This window comes from Equus quagga, chromosome 16 (genome assembly GCF_021613505.1).
Source record: "Equus quagga isolate Etosha38 chromosome 16, UCLA_HA_Equagga_1.0, whole genome shotgun sequence".
Taxonomy (NCBI): Eukaryota; Metazoa; Chordata; class Mammalia; order Perissodactyla; family Equidae; genus Equus; species Equus quagga.
In genome coordinates, this window is record NC_060282.1 from 71121136 (window position 1) to 71147429 (window position 26294).

At 42.1% G+C, this 26294-nt stretch overlaps 1 protein-coding gene across 5 annotated transcripts in view; it reads right to left on the bottom strand.

Moving 5' to 3' along the window:
- Positions 1 to 17172: 17172 nt before the first annotated feature.
- JPH1 (junctophilin 1) overlaps positions 17173 to 26294 on the bottom strand; it is a 76848-nt gene continuing 67726 nt past the window's right edge. Inside the window, exons 5-6 of one of the 5 annotated variants that reach the window (XM_046642110.1) lie at positions 19652 to 19747; positions 17173 to 17848 (exon numbers count right to left, since the gene is read on the bottom strand). In XM_046642110.1, the coding sequence (XP_046498066.1) occupies positions 19667 to 19747 (81 nt within the window). In that variant the 3' untranslated portion in view covers positions 17173 to 17848; positions 19652 to 19666. Of the gene's footprint in view, positions 19470 to 19651; positions 19748 to 26294 lie in introns of all 5 variants that reach the window. The other 4 variants (XM_046642109.1, XM_046642106.1, XM_046642108.1 and 1 more) reach the window with 4 other exon arrangements.

The window sequence follows — 26294 nt, forward strand, 5'->3', positions numbered from 1 at the left end:
CTTCCTCAGTTGCAGCGATAGCATGGAAAAAGGTCCTCCTCAGGTGGTAGGCCTTAGAAGCTGCTATAATTCCTTGATCCATTGGTTGGATCAAAGAGGTGGTGTTTGGAGGGAGGAATACTACTTTGATATTGGGAGGAAGATCACCAATAAAAGGAGGTTGTCCGGGAGCATTATCAATAATAAGCAAAATCTTGAAAGGTATGCTATACTCCAAACAATATGTCTCCATTTCGCTGGCATAGCAATTCAGGAGGGCATCTTAGAAGAGGAGCTGGGTCATCCATGACTTCCTGTTGCTCCTGGAGTACACTGGCAGTGTGTGCTTACTGGCCCTGGGGATCTCACTGCGCCAGATCACAAAGGGTTTCAATTTGTGGGCTGCAACATTGCCCCCGAGCAAGACTGTTGTCCTGTCCTTAAAAGCCTTGAAATCTGTCATTGACTTGGCCTCCTTATGAATGAAAGTCCTTTCAGGCATCCATTTCCAGAATAGGAAGCTTTCATCCATATTGAATATTTGCTCTGGCAAGTAATTTTCCTCCACAATCAGCTTATCTAGAGTTTCCAAAAATTCTTCAGCTGCCTTCACATCAGCGCTCAGACTCACCCCCACTTTTACATTATGCAATGAACAATGATTCTTGAATCATTTAAATCACCTAGAGCTGGCAGTAAACTCAACATGGTAGTCGAGTCCAGCCTTTTCTTTCAACATCGCGAATGAACTTGTTGCTTTGGCTGTGATTGTCATGGTGCTGAGAGGGATAGGTTCTGTGTCTGGTCTTCAGGTCATTAGGAGTTTCTCCATGTCTGATATTGGCCCTTCTCAAATTTTTAATAGTCTCTTTGCCTTCGATGAGGCAGATAGGAATTTTTCAGCTCCATTATAATCTCACGGGACCACGGTCGTACGTGCAGTTCATTGTTGACTAAATGTCATTATGCAGCACGTGAGTGTATCAAAATTCCATTCCTTTCAATGGCTGAGTAGTATTCCATTGCGTATCTCCACCACATTTTGTTTATCCATGAGTCTCTTCATAGACATTTAGATCGTTTCCACCTTTTGGCTATTGTGAATAATGCTGCTATGAACATCAGTGGACTGTTTGAGTTCCTGCTTTCAATTCTTTTGGATCTATACCTAGGAGGGGCATTCCTAGGTCATAAGGTGGTACTACATTTAACTTTCTGAGGAATTGCCAAATTCTTTTCCACAGTGGCTGCACCATTTTACATTCCCATTAGGAATGCACGAAGGTTCTAATTTCTCCACATCCTCACCAACACTTGTGATTTTCCATTTTTTAAAAAAAAATGTTTTAAATTATAGCTGTCCTAGTAGGTGAAGGTGTGAAGCGAAGTGTGCATTTTTCTAATGACTAATGACGTTAAGCATCATTTCAACTGCTTACAGATCATTTGTATATCTTCTTTGGAGAAGTGTGTATTCAAATCTGTTGATCATTTTTAAAATTGGGTTATTTGTCTTTTTTTGTTATTGAGTTGTAAGAGTTCTTTATATATTCTGGACAGAAGTTACTTAGAAGATGTCTGATTTGCAAATATTCTCTTTCATTACATAGGTTTTTTTTTTTCTACCTTCTTTATGGTGTCCTTGAAGCATAAAGGTTTTTAATTTTAATGAAGTCCAAGTTATTTAGTTTTTCTCTTGTTGCTTGTGTTTTTAGTGTCTTATTTAAGAAACCATTGCCTAATCCAAGATTAGTAAAGTTTATTCCCATGTTTTCTTTGAAAATTTTATAGTCTTAGCTCTTACATTTGGGTCTACGATTCATTTTGAGTTAATTTTTATATGTAATGTAAGGTTGGGGTGAAACATTCTTAAAACCGTTTTTATAAAACTAGAAGCTTTTCATTACATCTCTGCCATATACATCCTCCCTTAGTTTTAGCTCATTTTCCTTCAGTAGAGATTTGTTCATTCATTCACTCAACAAGTATTTATTGAGCAACTGCTTTGTGCCAGGCTCAAGCCTAGAGTGCAAAGGGGAACAATTACTGGATGCTATGGCAATAGGAGGGGCACTGAATTTGTCCTGAGGAGGTCAGGGCAATATTTCTCCAGAGAAATAATGATTGACTTGAGCATTGAAGAATGAGATAGGGTTTGTTGGGTGGACAAGTGGGGAGAGGGATGATAAGTAGGGTGAAAGGATGTGTCAAGAAAGTCCTGGAAACCATGAAGAAGTAGGGGGCACTTGTAGATGTGAACATGAGGTTGTTATCATGCGAACTACGGTATTGGGATCTGTACTACAATTCTGGTAGCAAAAACAGAGGTGAGCAGACCTCGTTCCTGGAGAGCTTTGCTATAAAACAGATGAGAAGTTAGGAGAGGCTCAACTAAATCAGAGGCAATGGAAATGAAGCGGAAGGTAGATTCAGAGAAGATTTCGGAATGTTGAATTGATGAGGTTGGTGATAGATTCGATTTGGCCAATGAAAAGGAGGGGATACCCCAGCTTTGGGGAACTGGGGGACAGGGATACAGTTCACTGAAATGATGAATTCATTTAGGGATATAAATGTAGTTTGTAAACATTTACCACATTTTAAGTAAACTTGCGCCAGGTTCAAAGCTTTCCAAAGGCTCCAAAGAAGGTTTTACTTTTCCTTCAAAGTCCAATCCAATATCTTCCATTTTAACCCTTAAATATGGAGTTTCTTATACTACTGACATGTCACATCACTGGATCAGGCTCCCATTCCTTTCCTTCCCCCCTCCCTCCCTCCTTCTTCTCTTTTCCCTTTCCTTTTTCAACACTCTTGCAAATTTGTGTTGATCTAGCCTGTTGCAGGCTGGGGAAGAAGGAACCCAGGACTTTCTTTCCAGCGCTGCTTGTTCCCCACTGCCTTCTCGTGTTGTGGTTCCTCTCGGTGCTGGAGAACTCACCAGATGCCAGTGGATTCAGAGGAATTTGTTTTCCTGCTGGTTCCCTTGGTAAGAGCATTGCATAGAACTAGCAGCTGCTTCACAAGGAGGAAAAGCTGTTGTCAGAACAGGAAATGTGGATAATTGGCATGCTTCCTTTTGTCTGCCAGTGCTGCCCTGAAAACAAGCCTCCACGGAGCCCAGCTTTCCCTCAGTGCAGCTGTGGCTCCCAGCACGCAGTCTGTTCTTCGGAAATCAGAAACACCTTGATCTGAGCTGTAAACGCTGATGGCTAAAGACAGTCCGACTGCATATGTCATCTGAGAGTTCGGCCAGTGGGGCTGCCAGGGTGGGCACGAGCCAGCTTTTTGCTGCTGCTTTTGCTTTGCTGTGACCCGGCTTTTCAACAGCAACATAATGGGCCTATGCCCCTCATCCTCAGGCCTAGGAAACCCCAGGGAGCTGGAGAGTCAGTGTCTGTCTCCTTAACTAGAGTGTGAGCTGTTTGAGGACAGGGGAGTGGAATTATTTTGTGTTCCCCAGAGCACCTAGCATAGTGTCCTTCCGGGAGAAAAGGTAGTTCAAGTTGGTCCATTGGAGTGGCCTTGTCCTGAGAAGGCGGCAGCCGGGCTGCATCCTTGACCATCCTTCCCAGCTCGTTCTCAAGTGAGCTCATGGAGCAGGTGTTTGGGCCACCACTTTCCTAGGATCTCTAGAGAGAGCAGACTCAAGGTTTCCTTCTCCTTGGTATCTGGGGAGGGCTGAGGGACCAGCTGAAGGGGAGAGAGCTTGCCTGTCCTGCGGCCCAGGGCAAACGCTGACATTCACAGTGCCCAGGAGGCTGAAGCTGAAGAATGGCTGCCCACATGACTTTCACCTGGTGATCCTGATGACAACGGAGGGAACACCCCCTGCCCGGACCTCAGGCAGGTGATACTGATTTGCTGGCTTGCTCACCGAAGCCCCACCTTCAACTGTTTGCTGGTTTGCTTGTGTGCCAGAACCCCCAACAGCCTGACTTGTCTGCTTGCAGGGCTGGGGTTGGGGCTGGGAGACAAAGTCATGAAGAGGCAAAGCAAGAACCACAGCCACTGGACACAACAGCCAAGTGGGACATTCGGCCCAGGTGACTCTTTCCATAGACAAGGTAAGAAAGAACTTTAACCCAAAAAAAATCAATCATGAAAATTCTTAAGGAGATGAAACCAGAGCTTTAAAAAGGTTTTCTGGAACTAAAGAACTATGGTTTTTGAAGAAATTCAATTCAATCGATGCATTTGGAGCACTTATTACTGTAAAAAAAAAACCCCTTATGCTGCATGCTATGAAGAGTACAATGATGACTGAGATTGTCCCTTTTCAAGGAGTTTATAATCTATTAAAGAAAAGAGACTTACAAATAACTAGATGTGGTACAAAGGAGGATGGCATCAGAGCTTATATGAAGTAGGAATAAAGTGCTTTTGCACATGGAAGGAGCCATTAATTCTAAACAGCAGACAAGAGCAGCTTTGCAGAGGGAGCACAGTTTCAGCTGGGTTATGGGAGGGGCAAGGGCCTCAGTGGGGAGGATGAGAGGAAGGCAGGCAGGATGCTGAAGCCTGGGCTCGGGAAATAGACCAGTGACGCTGCAGGCATGTCATGGGAGATGAGGTTGGAAAGCGGTTTGGAGTCAAATCACAGAGGATCTTAAATGCTATGTTAAGAAATTTGAGGGCCATGGTGCTGGATGAACAAAGCAGAATGTTGGCCACACCTGTAGGGGTCTGCAGCTGCAGAAGCAACAGGAAGGACCTAGCCTTTGGCGTCAGGCACACTTTGGTTTAAAGGCAGTTACATCCCTCACTGCTGTGTGGCCCGGGAGGCATCCTGTAGTTTGCCCTGCTGGAGTGGGACTGCTGATATAAAAGGAGAAATGATGGAAGGACTAGGAATAATATACATCAAGGGTATTTGGTTCATTGTGGCTTCTTGGTGTAGGTCTGCTGTCTGCATAACAACCCAGAGAGAGGCATGGGGATGAGATAGCCATTTTTTATTTTTTGAGGAAGATTAGCCCTGAGCTAACATCTGCTGCCAATCCTCCTCTTTTTGCTGAGGAAGACAGGCCCTGAGCTAACATCCATGCCCATCTTCCTCTACTTTATATTTGGGACGCCTACCACAGCATGGCTTGCTAAGCGGTGCCATGTCTGCACCCGGGATCCGAACCGGTGAACCCTGGGCCGCCGAAGCAGAACGTGTGCACTTAACCACTGTGCCACCGGGCTGGCCCCATGATATATCCGTTTTTGAGTCAAGTTCTTTGAAGCTGAAAGAATTTAAATAACTTTAAGCTGTCTTAGCAAGTAAGAATTCCGGTCTGGATTTGAGCCCAGAGCCCATGTTCCTGTGGTTGAAATGCACTGCTCGATGGGGACAGAGGCCCAACGCAGGGAAGGGAGTGTAAACGCGTGAGTTGCTGCCTTCAAGGGGATGACCACCTGGCCTCTTTAACATAGGAAGCTGGACTTTGAAGCCAAAGCTGCCACTGAGCTGTGGTGCTGGCTGGGTCAGAGGAGGAGCAGTGCCTGTGAGAGGCCCCGGTGAGGAGGGCTTCCTGGAGGAAGCTGACCTCCGTGTGGACTTTGCTGAAGAGAGGGAAGTCCAGGGTAGTGGATGCTGTGAGGTGCTATCCGATACCCTTTTTAGGAATGAGGGACTTACCCCCAGCTGTTGGGCGTGCTGAGGAAGATGCCCTCAGGCTCCAGCCCTCTGGGGACTGCTTTGGCTGAAGGGAACTACGCCACTCGAGGTCCCCTTCCTTCCAGGGGAAGTCCAAGCCCAGTGACTGACCAGGGCCAGTGACCGGCCTGGCTCTCTTCCCCAATCTGGGACAACTCTGAAGTCTGGCCCAGGCTTCAGGCTCCCCACAACGTCAGCTGAGTCCTCCTTGAGCTGCATCACAGCTCAGCCTCTCCTGCCCCTTTCCCTGCTTCCACAGGTGCTGACCGGAGAGCACCTCCTAAGAGACATCAGCTCACTGCTCCCATCGCAGTCCACTTCCTGGGGAACCCACCTGTGACGTCCGCTTTCAGATACTAGCTTGTACTTTCTTTGGGACTGCCGCCGAGTCTACATGATTCAGACTGTTCTCTGGGTCTGTGTGATGAGGGGCAGAGGTCAACATAGAAGGTTGATGGACGCCCAAGAGCCTACTAGTGTATTCTCTTACAGCACCTGTGCCTGTCCCTGCCCCCCACCGGCTACCTACTCCCTAAAGTTCTTGTCTGGGAGGGACACATTCTTTTCAGCCTGGCGGGACAGAGCTGAGAGTTTGTGCGTGTGCGTGTGGGGTGGGGCGGTGGGTGGCGGTGGCGGTCAGGAGGAGGGAAGAGTGGCGAGTGGAGAGGCCCGGCTTCTAGATGCTTCTGCAGCTGCTCTTTCAGATGGGGAGGGGAGTAGAGCATGGGAAGGGAAGGTTGGGAGCAGGAGGCTGGCTGCAAACGAGGCACCACGTTGAGTGGGAAGGAGAACCAGAGTCTGGGAAGGACTCTTAAGTGGTCTCAATCTTTTTAACCCGTGCCCACTTTTGGTGGACATAAAAATATCAGGCTGGAAAGGATTGCTCATGTGCAGAACAGGGAGCCCCACATCAGCAAGTCCCCACCAGGAGAGTTCCGCTGGGATTTATTTTCTGTAGTTTGGATGATGAAAGAAGCATTTTATTCCACTTTATGCACATAAAATGATAATTTGTAGAATTGAGACCTTCATTGGAAGCACTGTATTAAGCATAGCAGCTTGAGGCTGTGTGGAGGTGAGCCTGCAAAATCTGGTTGGCTGGGGCTGCAGGGGTGGGTCTCTTTAGGGCTGAGCAGCTCCTGGAACTTGGGGACCCCGGGAATCCTCTTGCACACCAGTGACGGAGGGTGCACGCCTGGCAAAATCTCTCCAGGCCACCTGGCTTGCCTGTGATTGTACAAACTCAGTACTTGAGTTTACAGTGAGTTTTCTGAGGGCCTCTCTGCCCCTTCCCTGGCTGAGTTCTCATGGCCCAGTGCTGCCCAGTTGGAAGGCCAAGACTCAGCAGGGGACTGGCTCCCACTGCGAAGGATGGATGGCCTCCGACCATTCTTCATCAGACACAGAGAACCTTGTATTGGAAAGGGTCTGGCCTGGGGCCATTAATGCACAGGGGCCCGTTTCTCTGCGTTTTCTAACTTTTAGGGCAGTGGAGAAGCTGTGAACATTCTTTAATAAGGAGGTTGCAGGCTCAGAGCTGAGTATTAGAAAGATTTGGCTTTGTGTCTCTGGCAAGTCCTAGCAGCAGCGATAGAAAAGGCAGACTGAGGGCAGACCGACCAGTTTGGATTCTCCTGTGATCCACCTGCCCGGTGGGAGTGAGGAGCCGAATTAGAATGGTGGCAATGGCACTGGAAGAGAGGGGATCATCTGAGACACGCTGGAGGCAGAGCGCGTGGGAGGTAACACCGGCTCCGACAGAGAGAAGTCCGCTCCAGCTCCGAGGGAATGGTGGCTGGTAATGCCATTAAAAGACACTGGGAAGTCCATTCTGACAAACCCTGTGAGACAGGCTTCAAAAATAGATCTGGTTTCAAATTCTAGCCCTGTTACTACTAGCTGCGAGGGTGCCATTGGATATACGTCACCTCGGGGAGTCTAATGTGTTATTTTTTTTTTTAACTTGTAAAATCTAGGATGACAATGACTACTTCATAGAGTTATTTATTGTAAAGAATAAATTAAGTGAGAAAATATCATGAAGCATTTACAGCATTACAGGCCAGCACACAACCAGCATGCAATGAATCCTAGTGTCTGATTAGTACGATTTATGAGATTGTGGGGGATGGGACGGACCTGTAGAGGAGAGTGAACAGTTCTAGTTGAGCTGTTCAGGGAAGGCATATGGAGAAGTCAAAAGTTTGTGCTGGTGTCTCTTCCAGTCTTTGATGTTTTAGGAGTCCAATTCTCCCAAGCACAGAAATAAATTGATTTATAAAATGATCTTTTATTTTTTCGGGTGGATTCAAATAACAAGTGTGACTACTGTTGACAATCTTGCATACTTACATAGTGTTGAAATTATTTTCTTCCTTTCATTACCATTTTAATAGCTGATATTTTTTTTTCAAAGGGAGATTAAACCATAATGACATTTATTATTTGACAAGAAAAGTTCAAAGAAAGCTCTGTCCAGCTTTCTGCTTCCCCATTCTTGTTGGCTTTCTGTTCTTATGTTTGTTGCCTCATGGTTACAAGATGGTTGCCATTGCATAAAGCATCACATCTACATTCAAGACAGAAAAAAAGAGGAAGGTGGAGTAACATTGAGTTCTCTGCTATCTATCCCTTTTATCAGGAAGGCAAAAAGTTTTCCCAAAGACTCAGCAGAGTTTCATGGACCAGTATTAGGTCACATGGTTCCTAATTCCAAAGATCCAAAGAGGCCAAGAAAGCAAAAATCTGGCCCAAAGGAACCAGATTGCCTGACAATGATTCCTGACCCTAGTGGGAGATTTTTAAGCAGCTGAGATTTCGGCCTAGAATTCTGGCAACTTCAGAGTTCTGGTTTATGCAGTGATTTATCATTTAACTGTGGATCAATGGACGTTTCATGGATGAGTGGGTAACCTCTCTGTTTTCTAGGGGATAAGAGAACTGAAAGAACATTTTAGAAGATATATTTTTGCATTTTTGCTTTCCTAGGGCAAAAGCTTTAATTCTCTTTCCCTTTCCCAGAAGCTTTAATTCCTTTTGTAAAAAAAATTTCAATAAATAGTGGATCTCTCCAACTAGATAATGAAAAAAATAGAGTGGATTTCAAGATTAAACTTTGTTGTTGCTTTTTAAATTTATGAGTTCAGCAGTGGGCTCAGTGGCACAGGAAGCGACAACAGGAAGGCGGACAAGGAAGAGTTCCTCCCCGCACAGGAAGGCGCCTGTGCGGCCCCATTGGCAGCTGCCCCTTGCCTGCCCTGCACCCGATGGCAAGGCCCGGGCTCCCTCTTGGAAAGAACAGCTTTCTTGCCCCTTCCTGATTCAGCTGAAGGTAGCTTAAGCATCACAGATATTCACAGTTGTTTAATCATCAAAATCCTTGTTAGAAAATGAATTAGAAAAATTGTATATTTGATGTGATAATTCAGTGAGTTCAGACCCAGTGATAACCCAAGTTATAATAACTTCAAACACCTGTAATAATTTATAAAGCCCGAATTAGTGAAATTAATTCCGAAATAGTTCCTTTGGTGAAGAGAGGCAATTTTTTAAAAATCTCAATTAAAAAAAATCTACTGAAGATGGACAGTGGGGATGGTTGCACAACAAGGTGAATGTACTTAATGCCACTGAACTGTACACTTAAAAACGGTTAAAATGGTAAATTTGTCATGTATATTTTACCACAATAAAAACAAACAAACAAACTACAGAATGTAGTCTTGTGGCAGGACCCGCTCTAATGTGTGGATAGAATAATTTATAAAGAGGAGAGCACATAATTGCAGGTAAGTGAGGGTTTTCTCTTCACTCTCCACTCAGCGCGGATCCTGACCATGGGGGTCCCCCTGAACTTTGGATCTGTATACCCGATGGCACTCTCCACTTGGCCCGGCTCACAAACACCTCAGGTCCACGATGTCTCAAACTGAAATGTCTTTAGTTCCCCGGTGCACACCTGTGCCTCCTCCCACTTTCCCTGTCTTCGCTAAGGGCCCTCACAAGCACCCACTCGTTCAGGCCTGAAACTTTGAATCCTACGTTTCCCTTACTCTATCTCCTCTAGGTCGCTCTAATCTGACCTTGTCTCTTCATCGCCACAGTTGCCACCCTAAGGTAAATAAGAATTCAGGGACTCTTACCTCCGAATGAGCTCCTAGTCTTCATTCTGCCATCCGCTCATCTTAAACGCCTAAAAAAATTTCAAGGTGCTAAGAAACAATTTTTTAAAAATTTCATTTTATTGTGATAGGAGCACTCAACATGAGATCTACCATCTTAATAGATTTTTTAATTGTACAGTACAGTACTGTTATCTATAGGCACAATGTTGCACAGCAGATCTCTAGAATTTATTTGTCTTGCTTAACTGAAATTTTATACCTGTTAATTAGAAGTTATTTTCTAAACCAGGAGAGATGATCTGCTGGTGTTCTTGGATATAGCATCAAATTGTTCAGCAAACCAGTTTTACAAAGGCGCTCAGCTATAATTTTTGCCAAATGGAAATGAGAGCTATCTCAACAGGATTCTACATATGCTTGAAACTTCTTACTCTGCCAAAAAATATTCACCCCCCCCCCCCACGTTGAGCATAGTACTATTAACATTGCAAGACAAAAGAATTGGGGGTCATGTCCTCAGGGCATGTTGTGGAAGATGGCTATCTTACACTCGTGTGAGCTGTCCAAGGGCAAGGTTATTTCAGTTTCATTAATTCACTCATCAGTCTTATTGGACGGACGCAGGTTCCAGGCACCGTTGGGGCAGAGACACAAAGGCCCCACTTGCAAGGAGAGTACAGCCAAGTCGTGGAGACAGATTTGAAAAACAGATGGTTTAGGCAGTGACGGGCTAGGAGTCAAGCAAGGTGGTCTGGAGTCACTGAGGTGGGACATTCCTTGAAGCCCGGGAAAGCTTCTGGAGATGGAAAGGAAAAATGATCTGGACTTGAGACCCAGTGCTGACTCCAATTCAAGCCCTTATTCCATGTCAGCTGAGAATGTCATCAGCGTGGCAGGCACTGGATTCTAAAAATCTCATTATTTTCATTTGTATTTCCCTGGCTCCCTGTCAGGTTGAACATCTTTTCGTGTTTATTGCCCATAGTTTCTCTTCTGTGTATCATCTATTCTGGCCGTTTGTAGAAAATCTCAATGTTGAAAGTATAATATCTGAGGCAGACGGGGAACTTGTGTGATGCTCTTTCCTAAATCCTATACTCACCTCCTGACAAAAATAAGGATCAGGATGTTTTGCTAAAAGCCCCCTTGCTTCCTGCCGATCCCTCTGCCTTCTCTGATAATGGGCTTCCTCTTCTTGCCTGGTGGTCACTGAGGAAGGTCAGCAGAACATGATGGAATCTGTATGTGCAGACGCTGTCATCCTCTTTAACTGGTTAGGGTTTTTTTTTTTTTTTCCTGTCAAAACTAGGGGAGAAAGTCTACACAGATGGACAAAGGGAGTTATGTGTAGGCTTGCAAATTTGAGCACTGTCTGATAAAACGGAAGTATTTGAGCATGCAAATGTTAAAATATGAGGTTCAGTTTCATATTTGGTTGGAGAGAAATATCTGTAGATAAACTACAGCATGGATTTGAGAATAACTCTCATGCATGAAATAGACCATGCATTGCCTTCAACCTCAGATATCACTGTTTTGTCCCAGTTAACTCCAAGGACTCAGCCTTCACGTTATCTTGCCTGATGGTGGGCAGAAGGGCTCGCGGACGGTGTCTTGTGTTCTGACCTCTTGGCGGCCAGAGGACAGTCAGAGCTGCTGAGATACATCTGGTGGAGGGGCACCCAGGACTTAGAGCCAGGGGCACCTGGGTGGGAATCTTGGCTCTGCTCCTTATCATTTGTGCTTTGTTAGACAATTCTCTCCACCTCTCTGGACCTTGGTTTTCTCATATGTGAACTGGGGAAAAGCCTTCCTGGGTCACTGAGTTATTGTAAGGATGCAATAACATGATTGTTATGCAGATATTAGGTATGTGCGTATGCATTCTTTTTCACTCTTCTCTTTACCACACCACACACACAACCAAGCAAAGGGGGTCTTGAATGTAGTGGGTGCTTGGTACTTATACATGGCTTGATTACACAGAGCAGTGGTTCTCAAAGTGTGGTCCTCTGGCCAGCAGCATCAGCATCACTTGTGAACATGTTAGAAACGCAAATTCCCAGACCTACTCAATCAGAAACTGCGCCAGTGAGGCTTGGCAATGAATTTCCTCTGGGTGATTGATTCGAAGGCTTGTTAAAGTTTGAGAAGCTCTGAAATAAAGCCTTCTTTCTGTTGTCAGTATAGAATGAGATTTGGTGAAAAGAAAACAGAAGTGAAAGTGTATTTTAATGATAGAAAAATCTATTTAAAGTCCCAGGAGGTGATTTTCATTTAATGTCAGTTTTCCTTAAAATACTGAATATGTTTCAAGCAGGAGAATTGTTCCTGGTTACCTATTGAAGAAAAGCATCCCAGTTTAGCTTAATGAAGGATTTGAGATAAGCTATCTTGATGTCTATTTTGCACAGGACCAGATAACTTATCCTCTTTTCTGTTCTGTCTCTATAAATATTAATGATAGAATTTATAAACTAATGGTTGCTACACTGATTATTCAGTTCTGGAAGATCTGACATTATGCTATTTTGCCATGCTATTATTTCTGATTAAATAAATTTTATTTTAAAGTCAGAGACATTTGCCTATGTGCATAACCACAGTAATTAAGCACCATGGCTAGTTCCATTAACACATTCCTGCATCTCAGCGAAAATCTTGATGCTCTACCTGCATTAAGAAGTTCGTGCCTACAACCAAGAGTATAATCATTGTGGCAAGCCTTTGTCAGGCTCGTTTCTCATACACCTTAATTGTATCTTTTTATCACAGTTTTTGTGAGTAACAGACATTAATGAATGGTTGTTCCCAGTATATATAATGAGTGTTCTGTATTATTAAATATTCCTAATCTTCTTAGGAGAAATGCGTCAGTGCTCACCTGTGTAGCTTCTGGTGACCATTAGGAGTTTTGAATTTTAATTGTCTGCCCTTTGCTTTTGAGAAGCAAGCCATTTAATTGTATAAAGCACAACTGAATCTATACGCAGAATACATTCCTTAGGGCAGGACCTGATGTTTAATGACCAAAGAATTTCATTTCAATGAATTTAAAGAAACATCAGTTAAGTACTGTTAAAGTAGGATTAAAGAAAACAATTTAGGTAACACAAACAAACTTCATTCTTGAAGTGGCCAGTCTCCTTTCTGGAAACTGCAAAATGGAGCAGAAAGCAGGAAGCTATTATAGGATGAAGAATAAAGAACACGGAAGAGAAGGATAGAAAATATCTGATAGGCTGGGGCCACGTAGTCAACCTTGTTTGGAGTGAGAAGGCCTGGAGTTGGCGTTTGGGGTTTGGGGATTGGTTGAGTGGATATCCTGCATTTCCGGTCAAGCCGAGCATTTACAGGGACACCCAAGTTCTTTAAGTTTTGGCTTGCTGATGTGGCACCCCAGCAGGAGTGACTACAAATTGGGCCTAGAAAATTATTTCAATAGTACCCAATAAACGATGAGGGAATAAGTAAAAACTGCTAATAAAGGTGAGACTATTACTTGTAACAGTACCTACTACATGGGGAGAGTCTATGTGCCAGGGGTTGACTGACCTTATCTACTTTGATTCTTATAAGAACCTATGAAGCAGATATTGTTCCCACTTTACAGACACCAAAACTATCCTTAGCGTCCCAAAATGGACATGTGATATTTGGAGCTGGTGTATCCAATGAACATGAGGAGGACTCAAAAGGAATTATGTGGCTGGTTCCATAAAAATGGCATCTGAGAAAATGGCATGCTTGAATTTAGGCCTTCTTCTGCTTCTCTGTTTGAATTAATATCCTCAGTTAGGCTGCCATGTTTGTCAAGCTGCACTGGTGGATTGTGTGTGTCTAAGCACGCTGCTGGTCTGGGGAGACCGACAAGGAGCTGTGATTAGGTGCGATGGAGAGCTCAGGTTCTGCAGGGGGCTGAGGCATTAGGAGGGTACTGAACATGCAGGCAGTGTTAAGATTCCTGAAAGCTTGAAGCAGGGTCACAAATAGGTTTCGAGTGCTTCCTTTATAATTTACTCAGGTAGTCTTTAGAATGTCAATGCAAATACAGGTAAATTGTTAATAGTTTGAGTGAATCAATGGAAACCCCAAAATATAGTCTGCTGGGATCTTTCAGAGTAGTCATACTCTTTGGTGAAGAAAAAAATGAACATGATTATTAGAAAAAATGGAAAGATATTTCTACACACAAAAATGCTAATAGAAAAAATACAAACTGGAAAGTAAAGTAAGGAAATGTTGGGAAATAAGAAAGTTGACACTGAGAAATGAAAAATTATGCTGAATTCCTCACATTGCTCGTTATATATGATGACAGACAGCTTGGATGTAGAAATCATCAAACATTATTTTGAGCACAGATAGATTTCATTCTTTGGCACTTTCTTGTGTTGAGATTACTTCCCAAATTCTTGCTTGGTTTCAATGGACTGATGAGTACCCACAGACTTAAGTGATACTTGTCTACTTTTTTGAATGTTGTGTGGATTTGAATGTTTCGAACCTCGGCTAACTTTTATTTGGCCAAATTATCTGGTGTAAAACTGCTTTTAAAATGTTCTCTAGTTATTAGGTGATGGATTCCACCACCTGTTAGCTCTACAACAATGCTAGGTTTGAGCATCTTCTTGGCCTTTATCAACTTAAGAAGCAGTTCCCTGACTTCTAGGTACTTGCTCTAGTGGTTGGAAGCTGTTGTGAGAACATGCCCAGGACCTGAGGAAATTAGATGACTTTTGGTGTCTTCTCACCTTTCCTTCTACTTTTACTACACAGGAGACATGCTATTTATCTATCAGGTTCTTTTCTTCCAACTATGTTCCATAAATGGCAGGAGTGTGACATGTACAGTCCTGAAACCAAAGACCTCCATTGCTTTCCTTTAAGCAAATATCAAGAATTCCACTGAATGTTCGATATTTGTTCTTGATCTTTTATGAATGAGTTTGCTTAGGGCAAGGATGGAGACAAGGAAAGATTTGTACATCAACATTATAATCACCTTCCATTGAATTTATCCTGTGTCCAAATCTTCTCTCTTAAAATTCTTTTCAAAGATGGATATACTCTTTACCACATGAAGCGAACAGCTTTATCAATCACTAGCTGAACAATCTCAGGCCCTCCCTTTTGTGTTATTTCTACTAATAGTTTACCTTAGTAGGCTTGGGATTCAAGACAATACCAAGGAAACATTATGGGACACAGAGATAAAGTAGCAAAAGAACATCATGATATTTGTCTAAATCTTTTAGGCCTTCTAGGCGCTAAGTGCAATCCTGGGTTAATCCTAGAGATCAAGTTCAAATACACACACACCAAGTTCATTTATAATGTGCCTCTTACTCCAAAATACCAAGATATCATTTAAAGGCTAAACTTTCTTAATAATATTTAGTATTTTATAATATTCAAAAATATCATACATACTTTACTAAGAGTCATGAAACAGTAGACCTGTAAATACATTATTTAGAACTTTTAATAGACTCTGCTATAGTGACATCAATCAAGTGGCATTAAGGAACTCATGAAAATGGGCCCATTCACCCCATACCGTTACCTTGAATTTCACCATATTTTCTACCTGTTCATGGCTGATGAGTATGACAGCGTAGAATGCTAGCCAATATATGAAATGAAAAAGTACAACATTTAGAGTCAGATCTGGGACTCCAATACAAATTTTTATAACTTTCTGGCTGCATGACCTTGGGCCGGTCAATTAACTGCAGGAAATCTTTCATAGGCATCTTGTAAGAATCTAATGAGACACTGACGTGAAAGTTCTTTGTAAAGCAAATGTCTCATATTCTACCACACTGCAAATTACATTTTCGTGCAGAGAAGGAACTCTGTAAGTCTGGCCTTTGATTTTCACAGCAGACTCATTGAACACCACTGAAGAAAGACCATCGTATGACCTCTGGCATAATTAACCTTCATAAAGACGTTTTTAGAGGGAGCTCACTATATTTCTTAACATATTGGAGAAACTTACAGGAATTTAAAAATTTCTCCCTAGTTCCTCCAACTAGTAAAAGCTAACACATACAAAGCAGTCCCCTATGCACCAGGCACTGAGCACTTAACACAAACGAGCTCATTTCATCCTCACGACCACGCTGTGAGGTCAGGGCTATGGTTATGCCCATTTTACAGATGAGGAAACCAGGGGCACAGATTGCAGAAGGATCCACAACTGATCACGACCACAGCCAGAATTTCACCCCTATTCACTGCATTCACCAGTATTCATTGTATTCTGTATGTTTTATTTTCTCCCAGTCCCATAAATTAGACCCCTATAGAGACTGTTACAGAAGACTAAAGGACTTTGCAGTACTTTTGGGGTAGGAAATGTTGGACATATATAATTCACAAACCTGGGATAATCAAACGCAGCCTGATGAGCTGTTAGACTGCACTTGCGGAACACGCCACGTCTACAGCTACAGATTAAGCTGGAAAGACGAGGCTACACAACTTTCCGAAGCACGGGGGAGGGCTTCCCGTTGCGCTGACTGTATGCCTGGGGAGCCGCTCACCACGACTCTTGAAATAGTGACTCCATTACAAGGGCATGTAGAATATTTTCCAGATTTCCCAACCGCACAGTCTTCACCCTAGCTTTGGCTTCCGCCATCACCACGTGTGGCTTGGACACGAATCTGGAATCAATAATCTTTCTAGCACCCTGTGCTTTTCCCGCCTGCTCCAGACAGTCTGCTCTGTGTTCCATTCCTTTAGGACGTGCTAGGAGATTAATCACTGAAGTTGATAAATCTGTTTTCCCCCAGAGGTGATAACTTTGCGCCTTATGTGTATGGGGGTCTCCGACACCTCAGCCCTCAACAAGAGCGACTAATTTGGGAATTTAAAAGCACCCGGGCAGCTGCTTTGGAGAATGTCCTTTTATTATACCTCACAGACAGCTTGTTAAGTAGCCGCCTAGGCCAGAACTGAGGACAGCTTCAAAGGGAGTCCGGTGGCTGGAAGGTCTAGTGGCAGCAAGTTTATTTAACTGCACAACGTGCCTAAGCAATAGGGGCCATAGCAACATATTAATTGACTTGGGGTGCAATGGTCAAAAACTTCAATAACTGAAAAGTACTCATGCAGGAGGGAGATTCACTCCAACTCTGAGTTTTCCTTAAAACCCTGGATAGGGCACTAATCCAATTAATGAAGGCACCAAGCAGAGCAATTAATCTTATTTCACAAAATTATCTGAAAGGCCTAGGATGAAAGAAATGCAGAAAGAAATCTTGGTGCAGTATAACTACTTCCTGCCATGTAGGTTCTTTGAGGCCCCCTCCCATTTCTATTGTTAATTTCCTTTCACTACCACCACCACCAAAAAATTCCAGGTAACTCAAGGCAGTAATTTACTCACAGAGGAAACACACCTGCAACTTTATTAATAACCAACTTTTTTTTATTAGAGCAGATCCAGTTGTGAAAACTGTACATTATACATTTTGGTTTCAAGGATTATAAATAAAGGAACTCACAGGTACGGAGTTCCTTTTTCACAGCAAGAAACTTTAAATAAACAAAGTCATGTTTTCTTAAGTACATTGGCAGACTTCATGTGCTGTCCAAAATGTAGAGTACAGTATAACAACCCATTAGAAAGAGCCTTTCATGTAAAATACAGCTGTGCACATTTTAGAAAAATACCAACAATTTGAGCTTTGTTTTTAAAAAAGCTTATAAATCATACATATATTTATAAATGGAACCAACATGCTCACTTTATAAACATATCCTTTAGTTATCTATTACCCATTATTTCCAAAGCATTACGTATTTTAAATAAACACTTAATAAGATTAAATATTTTATTTTATTTTTTTAAAAAATCACCTTTCCCAGAATAAAGAGCTATGGGGTTAGGAAGGAGCAGGGAGGGCATGGGGACTGTGACATAGGAACTTAAATGTTTCTTGGGTAAAAACGTACTTCCTAAATTTCAAAGTCAAAGCAAAATGTAAAAAATAAATAAATATACAAGTTGTAATTTTCATTTGCTCTCTTTCTGCTTTCTTCTTTATTCCACATTGGTCACACCCAGGATGCTCAAGATATTGTACTTCTGCAAAAAACACCAGTGGGTTACTACCCTGCAGGTGACAAGGCATTCAGTCCACACCTGTGCTAACACGTGAATTGTCTCTTCTGCATTGAAAAGGTAGCAAATAAGGTAAAAATAACCTGATGCAACCATGCAGATCGTGAAAATATTTAGGAATAGCTAGTTCCCTCTCCGCAACGTAATGTTTTATAGAGATTTAACAGACACCTTTCCACCCCTGATTTCTTTTTAAATAATTATTTTTATAAAGACTATGTAGTTTCTCTAAGTAAGCATGCTTCTAATAAAGGATAAATTATAAAACGGCAAAAAAAAATCAGATTATGACCGAATGAGAAAGGACTGCAAAAGACAAATATTTAAATAAAAATATCTAAGCCTTTAAAACGTGAAATAAAATTACAAAAGGACTTTGGAGAACACGAGGCATAAAACTGAGAAGCAGAGATCGAACGAAGCTTGAGGCTCTACCTGAATGCATTCAACAAAAATTGAAGTTGGAAAAAAAAAAGAAGAGAGAAGAGCAGTTATTAATAGCATCTTGCTTAACTTTCATGGGAATTAACATAGCCACTGACAAGATTTTATTTGGTTGTAAAGTACGTCAGCAATGAAACTGAATCCTTTAAACACCGATTACTGCAGCCCATGCAACATTTCGATTCTACTTCTGAGAATTCTGTTGTCTTTCAGCTTTTAAAATTTAGCACCTCCCAAGTGCATAACTAATTCATCTCAGTAATGTTAAAAATGTTTAAAATGATTTCTTAGGAAGGTCTGATGCCTTTAAGTTGCAAAATTTTAAGGATAAATAGCCTTTGACAGGTTTAGGAAGACTCAATGACATGAAAAATGATGTATTGGTATCAAAATAAACACATCTTTTCTAGAATTTTGTCGTTTCTTTTCCTTGAGATGCAACACATGTGTTTCACCCCGCCAGGACCGCACGTTGTAGATGACCATACACCATATTGAAATAAACAGCAAAAATGAACATAGTCGTGCACAAGCAAACGAAACGTTCTCTCCCGGAACATTCCAGGAGCCGTTAAAGCAGCAGGTCATGGCATAAGACTGGTGAGTGATGCTGCCACCTATTTCTTCTAACGAGATAGGAGTGAATGTTGGAACCACGGCTGCAGCAACACAATCCTCCGACCGCATTCCTCGGGCAGTCGTTGTTTCCCCAGCTCCCTACTGAAAACGTCAGATGGTAAAATAGTAAGGCAGCTGTTGACTTCCATCAGAAAAAAAAAAAAATGCAGCTCCATACATTTCCAGTTTAGTCACACTCTGCTAGGACAGATGGAGTAGCCAACGCCAAGAACTTCGCCGGTTGGGGCTGCTTCAGCAGATTTTAAAAAAGAACGATTATTAAGTTTTGCTCTCCAACATGGCCGCTTGCTTCAGCTCCCAGAGGACCCCAAAGCCACCAGGGATTCCCAGGGGAACCGACAGTCCTCTGGCTGAATTTTCCAAGTTCCATCTCTCTCATCGTGATCCCATGCTAATTGCAAGCCTCCTTCCCTGTGTCTGAGTCTGACTGGGGTGTGCCATTTAAAGGGCTGACACCACTGCAGAGAACTGTGGGCTAACGCCACTAGTTGTCATGACTTCACTGAAGGGTCAAAACATTATATCATTAAGTAACTATGTTGAATCACATTCAGGCACAGCCAAAATTAAAGTGAAGGACAATATGTAGTTGTTTTAAAGAGAGAGAAAAAAAAAGGTAAATTTGAATATGGGAAAAGAATGTTATATACTGTGATTTTATATGGAAATTAAGGCTCTTCTTACCTTTCCTAATTCCAATCAAGTTAGAAAGTGAACAAAAAGGATGGCCAACCCGATATTCAACAGCATGACGAGGACAATCATGACTGAGTTAGGGCCCTGGAAATGAAGCAGAGCAAAACAAGCCTCACTTTTCCGTGTTAATATCAATATATAAATTAGCTCATAAAACCAATTACCAAAAATATAAAAAAACCCAACACAGCTGCAGTAAATAAGGCATGAAAAATGACAGCAGTTCCAAAAGGTAGAAACTGAAAATAGCAATGCCACATTTAGATGGAGCCATCTCTGAACTTTCAGTAAAAAATGAACCCAGTCTTGATTAAATCTAAAAAGGACAAAAATAATTGAGTTCATTCACCTCAAAACACTGGACAATAGTCTGGGTGAGACACAGTTCACCACAGCAGGGTTAGGAACTAATGGAAATTCGATATGCATTTTTTGTTATGGTGTACTTTAGATGAGGAAGAATTATTTCCTCACAGAGGCAGTTAGAATGTGAGAATAAAATGTGTAGGACAATGAGGCCTCTCAGGAAAAATTTAGGAAAAACTCAAAATGAGGTTCTCTGACTCTTGCTTTTCCTGGTCGTCTTTTTAGATACTATCCCCTCCTTAAAATAAAAACTGCCAAGGGGGGCCCAGCCCCGTGGCTGAGCGATTAAAGTTCTTTGCACTCTGCTTCGGTGGCCTGGGTTTGCGGGTTCAGATCCCAGGCGCGGACCTACTCCACCCACTAGCCATGCTGTGAAGGTGTCCCACGTACAAAATAGAGGAAGACTGGCACAGATGTGAGCTCAGGGCTGGTCTTCCTTAAGCAAGAAAAAAGAGGTGGATTGCCAACGGATGTTAGCTTATGGCAGATCTTCCTCAGGAATACAACAACAAAACAACAAAAACTGGCCAGGGGGAAGCTGAACACTTTCAGAAATCATCTCACAGGTCTAATTTTTTATTTCTTTGCTTACAACCACATTTCAGAAATAGAGTTATATTTAACAAATGGCAGAATCCTATTTTGATAAATACCAGCTGGCCCAAGGTACTCAAACTTTGTTTACTGGTTTAAACAAACCAACCAACCTACCTTATGACTCATCTTTTCAATTTGCCCATGCTTTGCCATCTTTATTACAGAGACATGATCTTGATCTTTACTATTAAAATAGTGTTAATAGCATTAAAAGTTTTCTAAACTGGCCCTACGAGGTATACATGGGTAGGTAGGTCATTGTTCTTACTTTACACATGAGGAAACAGTGGCACCATATTGGAACATCCAATGAGACTACATTGAAACTGTGTTAGAGAGTCCTCCAATGTCGTATTGGTGTGACTTTTGGGGGCGTGGAGTAAGTGTATAAGGAAGACTGGAACTGCCATTGGCCCAGCGCTCATCCTGCAGGGTCTAGGGCTTGGGTCACACATCCTTCAAGGAGGTCTCCTCCCCAGATGAAGCTATGACCACCGCCCCCCCACCCAGGCCAGCCAGCCTCTTCATTGTCTGTCATTTCTTGTTAATTGCTGTCTCCCCCAAGGCTGATTCCACAGTGGCAGGGGCCCTGCTCTGTTCATCACTGTAGCCACACAGGGGTTGCCCAATTCATTCAGGCAACTGATAACTTAATGAGAGCCTACTATCTCCCAGCACTTTTCCAGGGGCTATGGGTGTGGTTGTGGAACAGATTAATTCACTGTATTCAACGAAGAACAGGGTGATCAGTAAAATCAGGGTCAGGGAGAGGAGGAAGTAAAAAAAAAATGGGTGCCCTTGAGACAGGGACGATCAGGAAGAAGAAAAACATTAGTGCCTGAACCCCAAGTAAATGAGAGGAAAATAAACATTTATTGCGGGTATTTATATGACAGGGAGTGGCTATGCATTCCTGTGTAGAGTGTTGTTATTTCTTCTTCTCAAGTGACTATTAGTTCCATCTCACAGAGCTCTGAGAGGGTAAGGGTCTTGCCCAAGGTTACTCAGCCAGTTTGGACACATTTTAGAACGAAAATCAAATTTTAAGTCTGTCTACTTCGGAGCTCCGTGTTCTTTTTCTACATCCCTATTAAAGCCACAGACCTTAGTTTAAAAATAATAATTTCCCATCAACTTCTTTAAAATGGCATTTTCTTCTATCCCCTGATTCCATAGTACCAGAAAAACATCAGATTTTGATACTGACCAATTGCTCTTTTAGTATTCTAAGTTAACAGGAGAGTCCTAACCTAGGCAAGTCCTCAAAAATGGTTAACTTAGAACATACAAATAATGTAGGAAACTCAGAAAATCATTCGGGTGATCTCTCGATACCATAACTCAGTATGGACATTACAGAAATGCTATTACTCTTACAAAATTTTGATCAGATTTTGCTCATGCATGTGTTAAGAATTTTGGGTGCACTTAACTCCTTTGGCTCAGTGGATTTAATTTGTAACTCCCAAAGATAGTGATATGAAAGATGAGCAAAGTAGATAAGGTCAGAACAATACAACGCCGAGCTCAGTGTCTTACAGGGGACCCAGGGCAAGTGGAGAAACACAGAAAAGTGCCTTCAGGGGAGCCAACTGAAAAAGCTTAAGGTGTGTCTGAACCTTGAACTTCCATTTCATAAATCTTTATAAGGTTTCATGTATTTATCTAACCTTTTGAATTGGTTATGGAGATATATAGTATTTATTATATAATACATATTTATTGGCTGTATATTTTTTCTGTTGAAACATACATATATATTTATCCTGTATATATTCTAATATACGCATACATATATATTTATTCAACTGGTATAGCTCCATTTATAAAGCTATTTTTAAAGATGACTCAGTGAAGAGGAGGGTAAACCAGCAAGAAAAGGCTCAAACAGCAACCAGTGGAGAAATCAATCCTGGGACGTGATGTTTAATAGGCAGGTATCAAGATGTGAGCTCCGTGTTCTTCAGAGACCTAGGCTGGGTTCAGGGGGGAAAGCTTTAAGGTGGAAGTCTCATAAATATGACTGTGGTAGCCAGTTGGAGCTTAAAATAGCAAAATGAAAAAAAAAACCCCAGTCTTGCTTTGCAAGACTGACTGGGACAGGTGTAATAAAAGAAGCCGTGGGCAAAGGGCAAGCTGGACGGGAAGAAACTCTGAGGCAGTTAGAAAATGAAGTGCAGGAAGTCAAATATGGAAAGAAGTTTTGACTCAAAATTAATCCGTTTTCCTTCAAAAGACTAGATCGCTCATTTAAAAGTGTGAGGAATTTTCTGCTGAAGAGTTATCGTAGCTTATGTCAAATCTAAAACTTCTCTAAAAACATATGAAAATAACAAAATTGAAGCTAGTATTCATAGCAAAGTTGAATTGTATTAACTGTTTTTATTTGTGTGTGTGAGATTCAAAACTGATCTGACAGAGGTGCTGTTAAGTTTTGCAACAATCAAAAGAAAGATGAGGTAAACCTCAAACACGGAAGCTGATGAGAGTTACCGCTAACCAAAACGTGCAGGCAGTTTTCGGAAGGGGTTGGTCACGATTTCTAATTGGAAGACCCCTCACTAGTCTATTTGATGACATGGCTTTAAAGATGTCTCTACTGGCTCCTACCCGAGTTGCCATGTTGCAAAATCCTACAAAAATTGTCTCATGTAGGATGTGTTCCCCTGGAACATGAGTCCATGTGGAACCACTGCCCACGGGGGTCACAAAGTTCTTGAGGAAGGTTTTATGCACAGTAACCCCTGCCAGCCTCCCTTCTCCTACCTCTCGTACTCACGGAGTTACTTTGCTCTAAGGGTTAGCCTGTGTCCTAGAAGATTTTCTGTATTTCCAGGAGACCAGTAACTAGGGTGATCCTGAGGATGGGTCAAAATCTATTGGAATATTTATGAACTATTTTTGCTTCAACTAGTACAGTGATGAAGCAAACTGAGTACCAGTCAATGCTTTCTGAGCACTTGCCATGTGCTAGGCACTGGGCTAAGGACTTGCTATGTCTTATTTTTCACAACAAACCTATCATATAGGTACAGATGAAAAAAAAACAAGTCACAGAGCAGTTAGGAAACTTACCCAAGGTCACACCGCTGGCATTTGAACCTAGGAAGTCTGGCATCCGAGTTTATACTCTCAGCCAGTAGCCTATACGGCTCAACAAGCTGGCTAAAATTCCAGACTCAGTTGGGTCTGCCCCCCTACAAATGGTAATTCTGACTCAAACTGGATGTCAGCTGCCAACCCAGAGCACTAGCTGGTTCAGTCTGGTTTTCCCTCAAATGTCTGCTTTAGTGTGAATGTTTCTATGGATTTTCAAGTTATTTATAAACCTCTAATTTGCAGTGTCTTTTTATCTCAAAACTGTGTGTAGTATTCCTTTGTTTTAAGGGTTGTTTGTTGACTACCTTTATGATGACTTTGTCACTTCCTCATTCTCTGGGAAGGAAACAGTTGCCAGGAGTGTGAAAGGCAGCTTTCTGCCATGACCAGGCAGGGAAGGGCATTGTTACAATCCTCCTGTGAAGATGCAGACCTGTGCGGCCTCCTCTCCCTCTCGGGGTCTGGAAGGGAAGCCCAGAGACGAGCCTATCGAGCTGGAAGATGCTCAGCTAACTCCAAGAACCAGACGGTTCTGCATGTAAGTAAAAACAGATCCTTTTCTAAACAAGGAGGCTGTGAATTTCCCAGGTATATCTATTAGTAACGTTTTATAGAAAAACTGTTACAGATGAGAGCTAGGTAACTCACCTAAAGGGTAGGACACTGGGGCATACACTTCCTCCTGGGGAGTTCTAGAAATCAACCCAACCCCACTACTGGGTACCCAGAGGTGTGAACTATATGGCCTTGCATTGTCTGAATTTCCCCCTTGTAAATTAGGCAACTGATACTAATATATATGTGAGGCTTTACTGACCTGTGGATATAATGCTGAAAGTCAAATGAGAAGTGAGTTATTACATTTAACAAATTCAATAGTGATATCATCATCATATATAATATCAGAATACTGACATACAAATGTTTAAATTTTTAAAAGAATGAATGCTTACTGAACAGTCAGTCTCAAAGTTACTCTGTTTTGAAAACCATTTATCCTCATGGAGTCTGGCTCGGAGAAAGTTAATCCAGTTAATCTGATTAATTTATATTTAGATAATTAAAATGAAGAGAATTTGAGGAAAAAAAAAGTGGGAACCACTGTTTATAACTATTAGCAAAAATAAACCTAATAAATTTCAAACAAAAGTGAACTAAAAGGATTAATTTCAATTACTTAACCCTATGAGGAAATTGAACAGACAAAAGTAAACTGATGGTTGTATTATATGCTTATTGGCCAAGATATTAGTCTACAACTTTATGCAAATATGCCTCTGAAATTATCAGAAAATACTGGGTTGGCTGCGGCTTCTTCTCTAAGCTACAGTTAACATGCAACACCTCTGGTTCCTAAGGCATATGACTAAGTCAATAGGTAAATTTTTTAATAAAAATTACTTAGCTTCACCTTTTATAAATTGTACAGAATTTGATAAAATACTAATTCCATATATTATTAACCAATGAGTCTCATTTGAATGAGGATGCAGATATTTATTAATAACGGAAAGCTTTCTGGTTGAATGGTAAAAATCTTAAATGCTCAAGGCTGGTAGTAAAACTAGCATCTACCAGAAAACTGAAATTTTAGGAGCATTTACACTCTGAGGAGTTAGAAGACCAAAGCCATTTTCTTAAAGAGCTGAAAATTTTCATTTCTCCTATGGGAAAGAACAATGTTCTAGCCTCAAAGCCAGGCTAATTAAGTAAAATCCAAACTAAATATTTATGAGAATAATTACAACAGCTAGAAGTCATGTTCTTTTGTCTAAAGATGATGATTGTTGTGGGGAGGTCAAAAGGCGGGGCAAGAATTTAGCAAATGGCGGTGGAGCCCTCTCCCTAGCTAGAGCTGAGAGTAGGTGGTCTTTTCTACCCAACAGAGAGGCAGTTACTGTTATGGACTGCATGTTTGTGTCACTCCAAAATTCATATGCTGAAACCCTAATCCCCAATGTGATGGTATCTGGAGTTGAGGCCTCTGGGAGGTGATTAGGTCATGAGGGTGGAGCCCTCATGATGGGCTTGGTGCCTTTACAAGAAGAGACTCTAGAGAGCTTGCTTCCTCTCTCTCAGCCATGTGCGGACACAGTGAGAAGATGGCCTATGGTCTTTGAACCAGGAGGCAGGTTCTCACCAGACAGCAAATCTGCTGGTGCCCTTGATCTCGGGACTCCCCAGCCTCAAGACCCGGGGGAAATAGACGTTGTTGAAGCCACCCAGTCTATGATATTTTTGCTGTAGCAGCCCAAGTAAGACAGCTACCACGAAGCTTACCAGGAAGCGCTGATAAAAGCTTGCTAAAATGTGATGTCGGAACAAGCTGGTCACATCTTAACCCACCTGGATGATGTCTAAGGTGGGTGGCTCAGTGAGCATGGAGGAATTTCTGCCTGGATGGATTTTGCCGTCTCAAGCTACAAATGTGCTAAGCTCTACTCTAAATAGCCTTGTGCTGGTCAGGACTTCTGTTGGCCTTGCTGTCATCAAGGTGCAAGTCACCCGGGGCTGCTATCTACAAGAAGCAAAGGGAGGAAAGGAAGAGAAAACGCGTCTTGCAAAACTT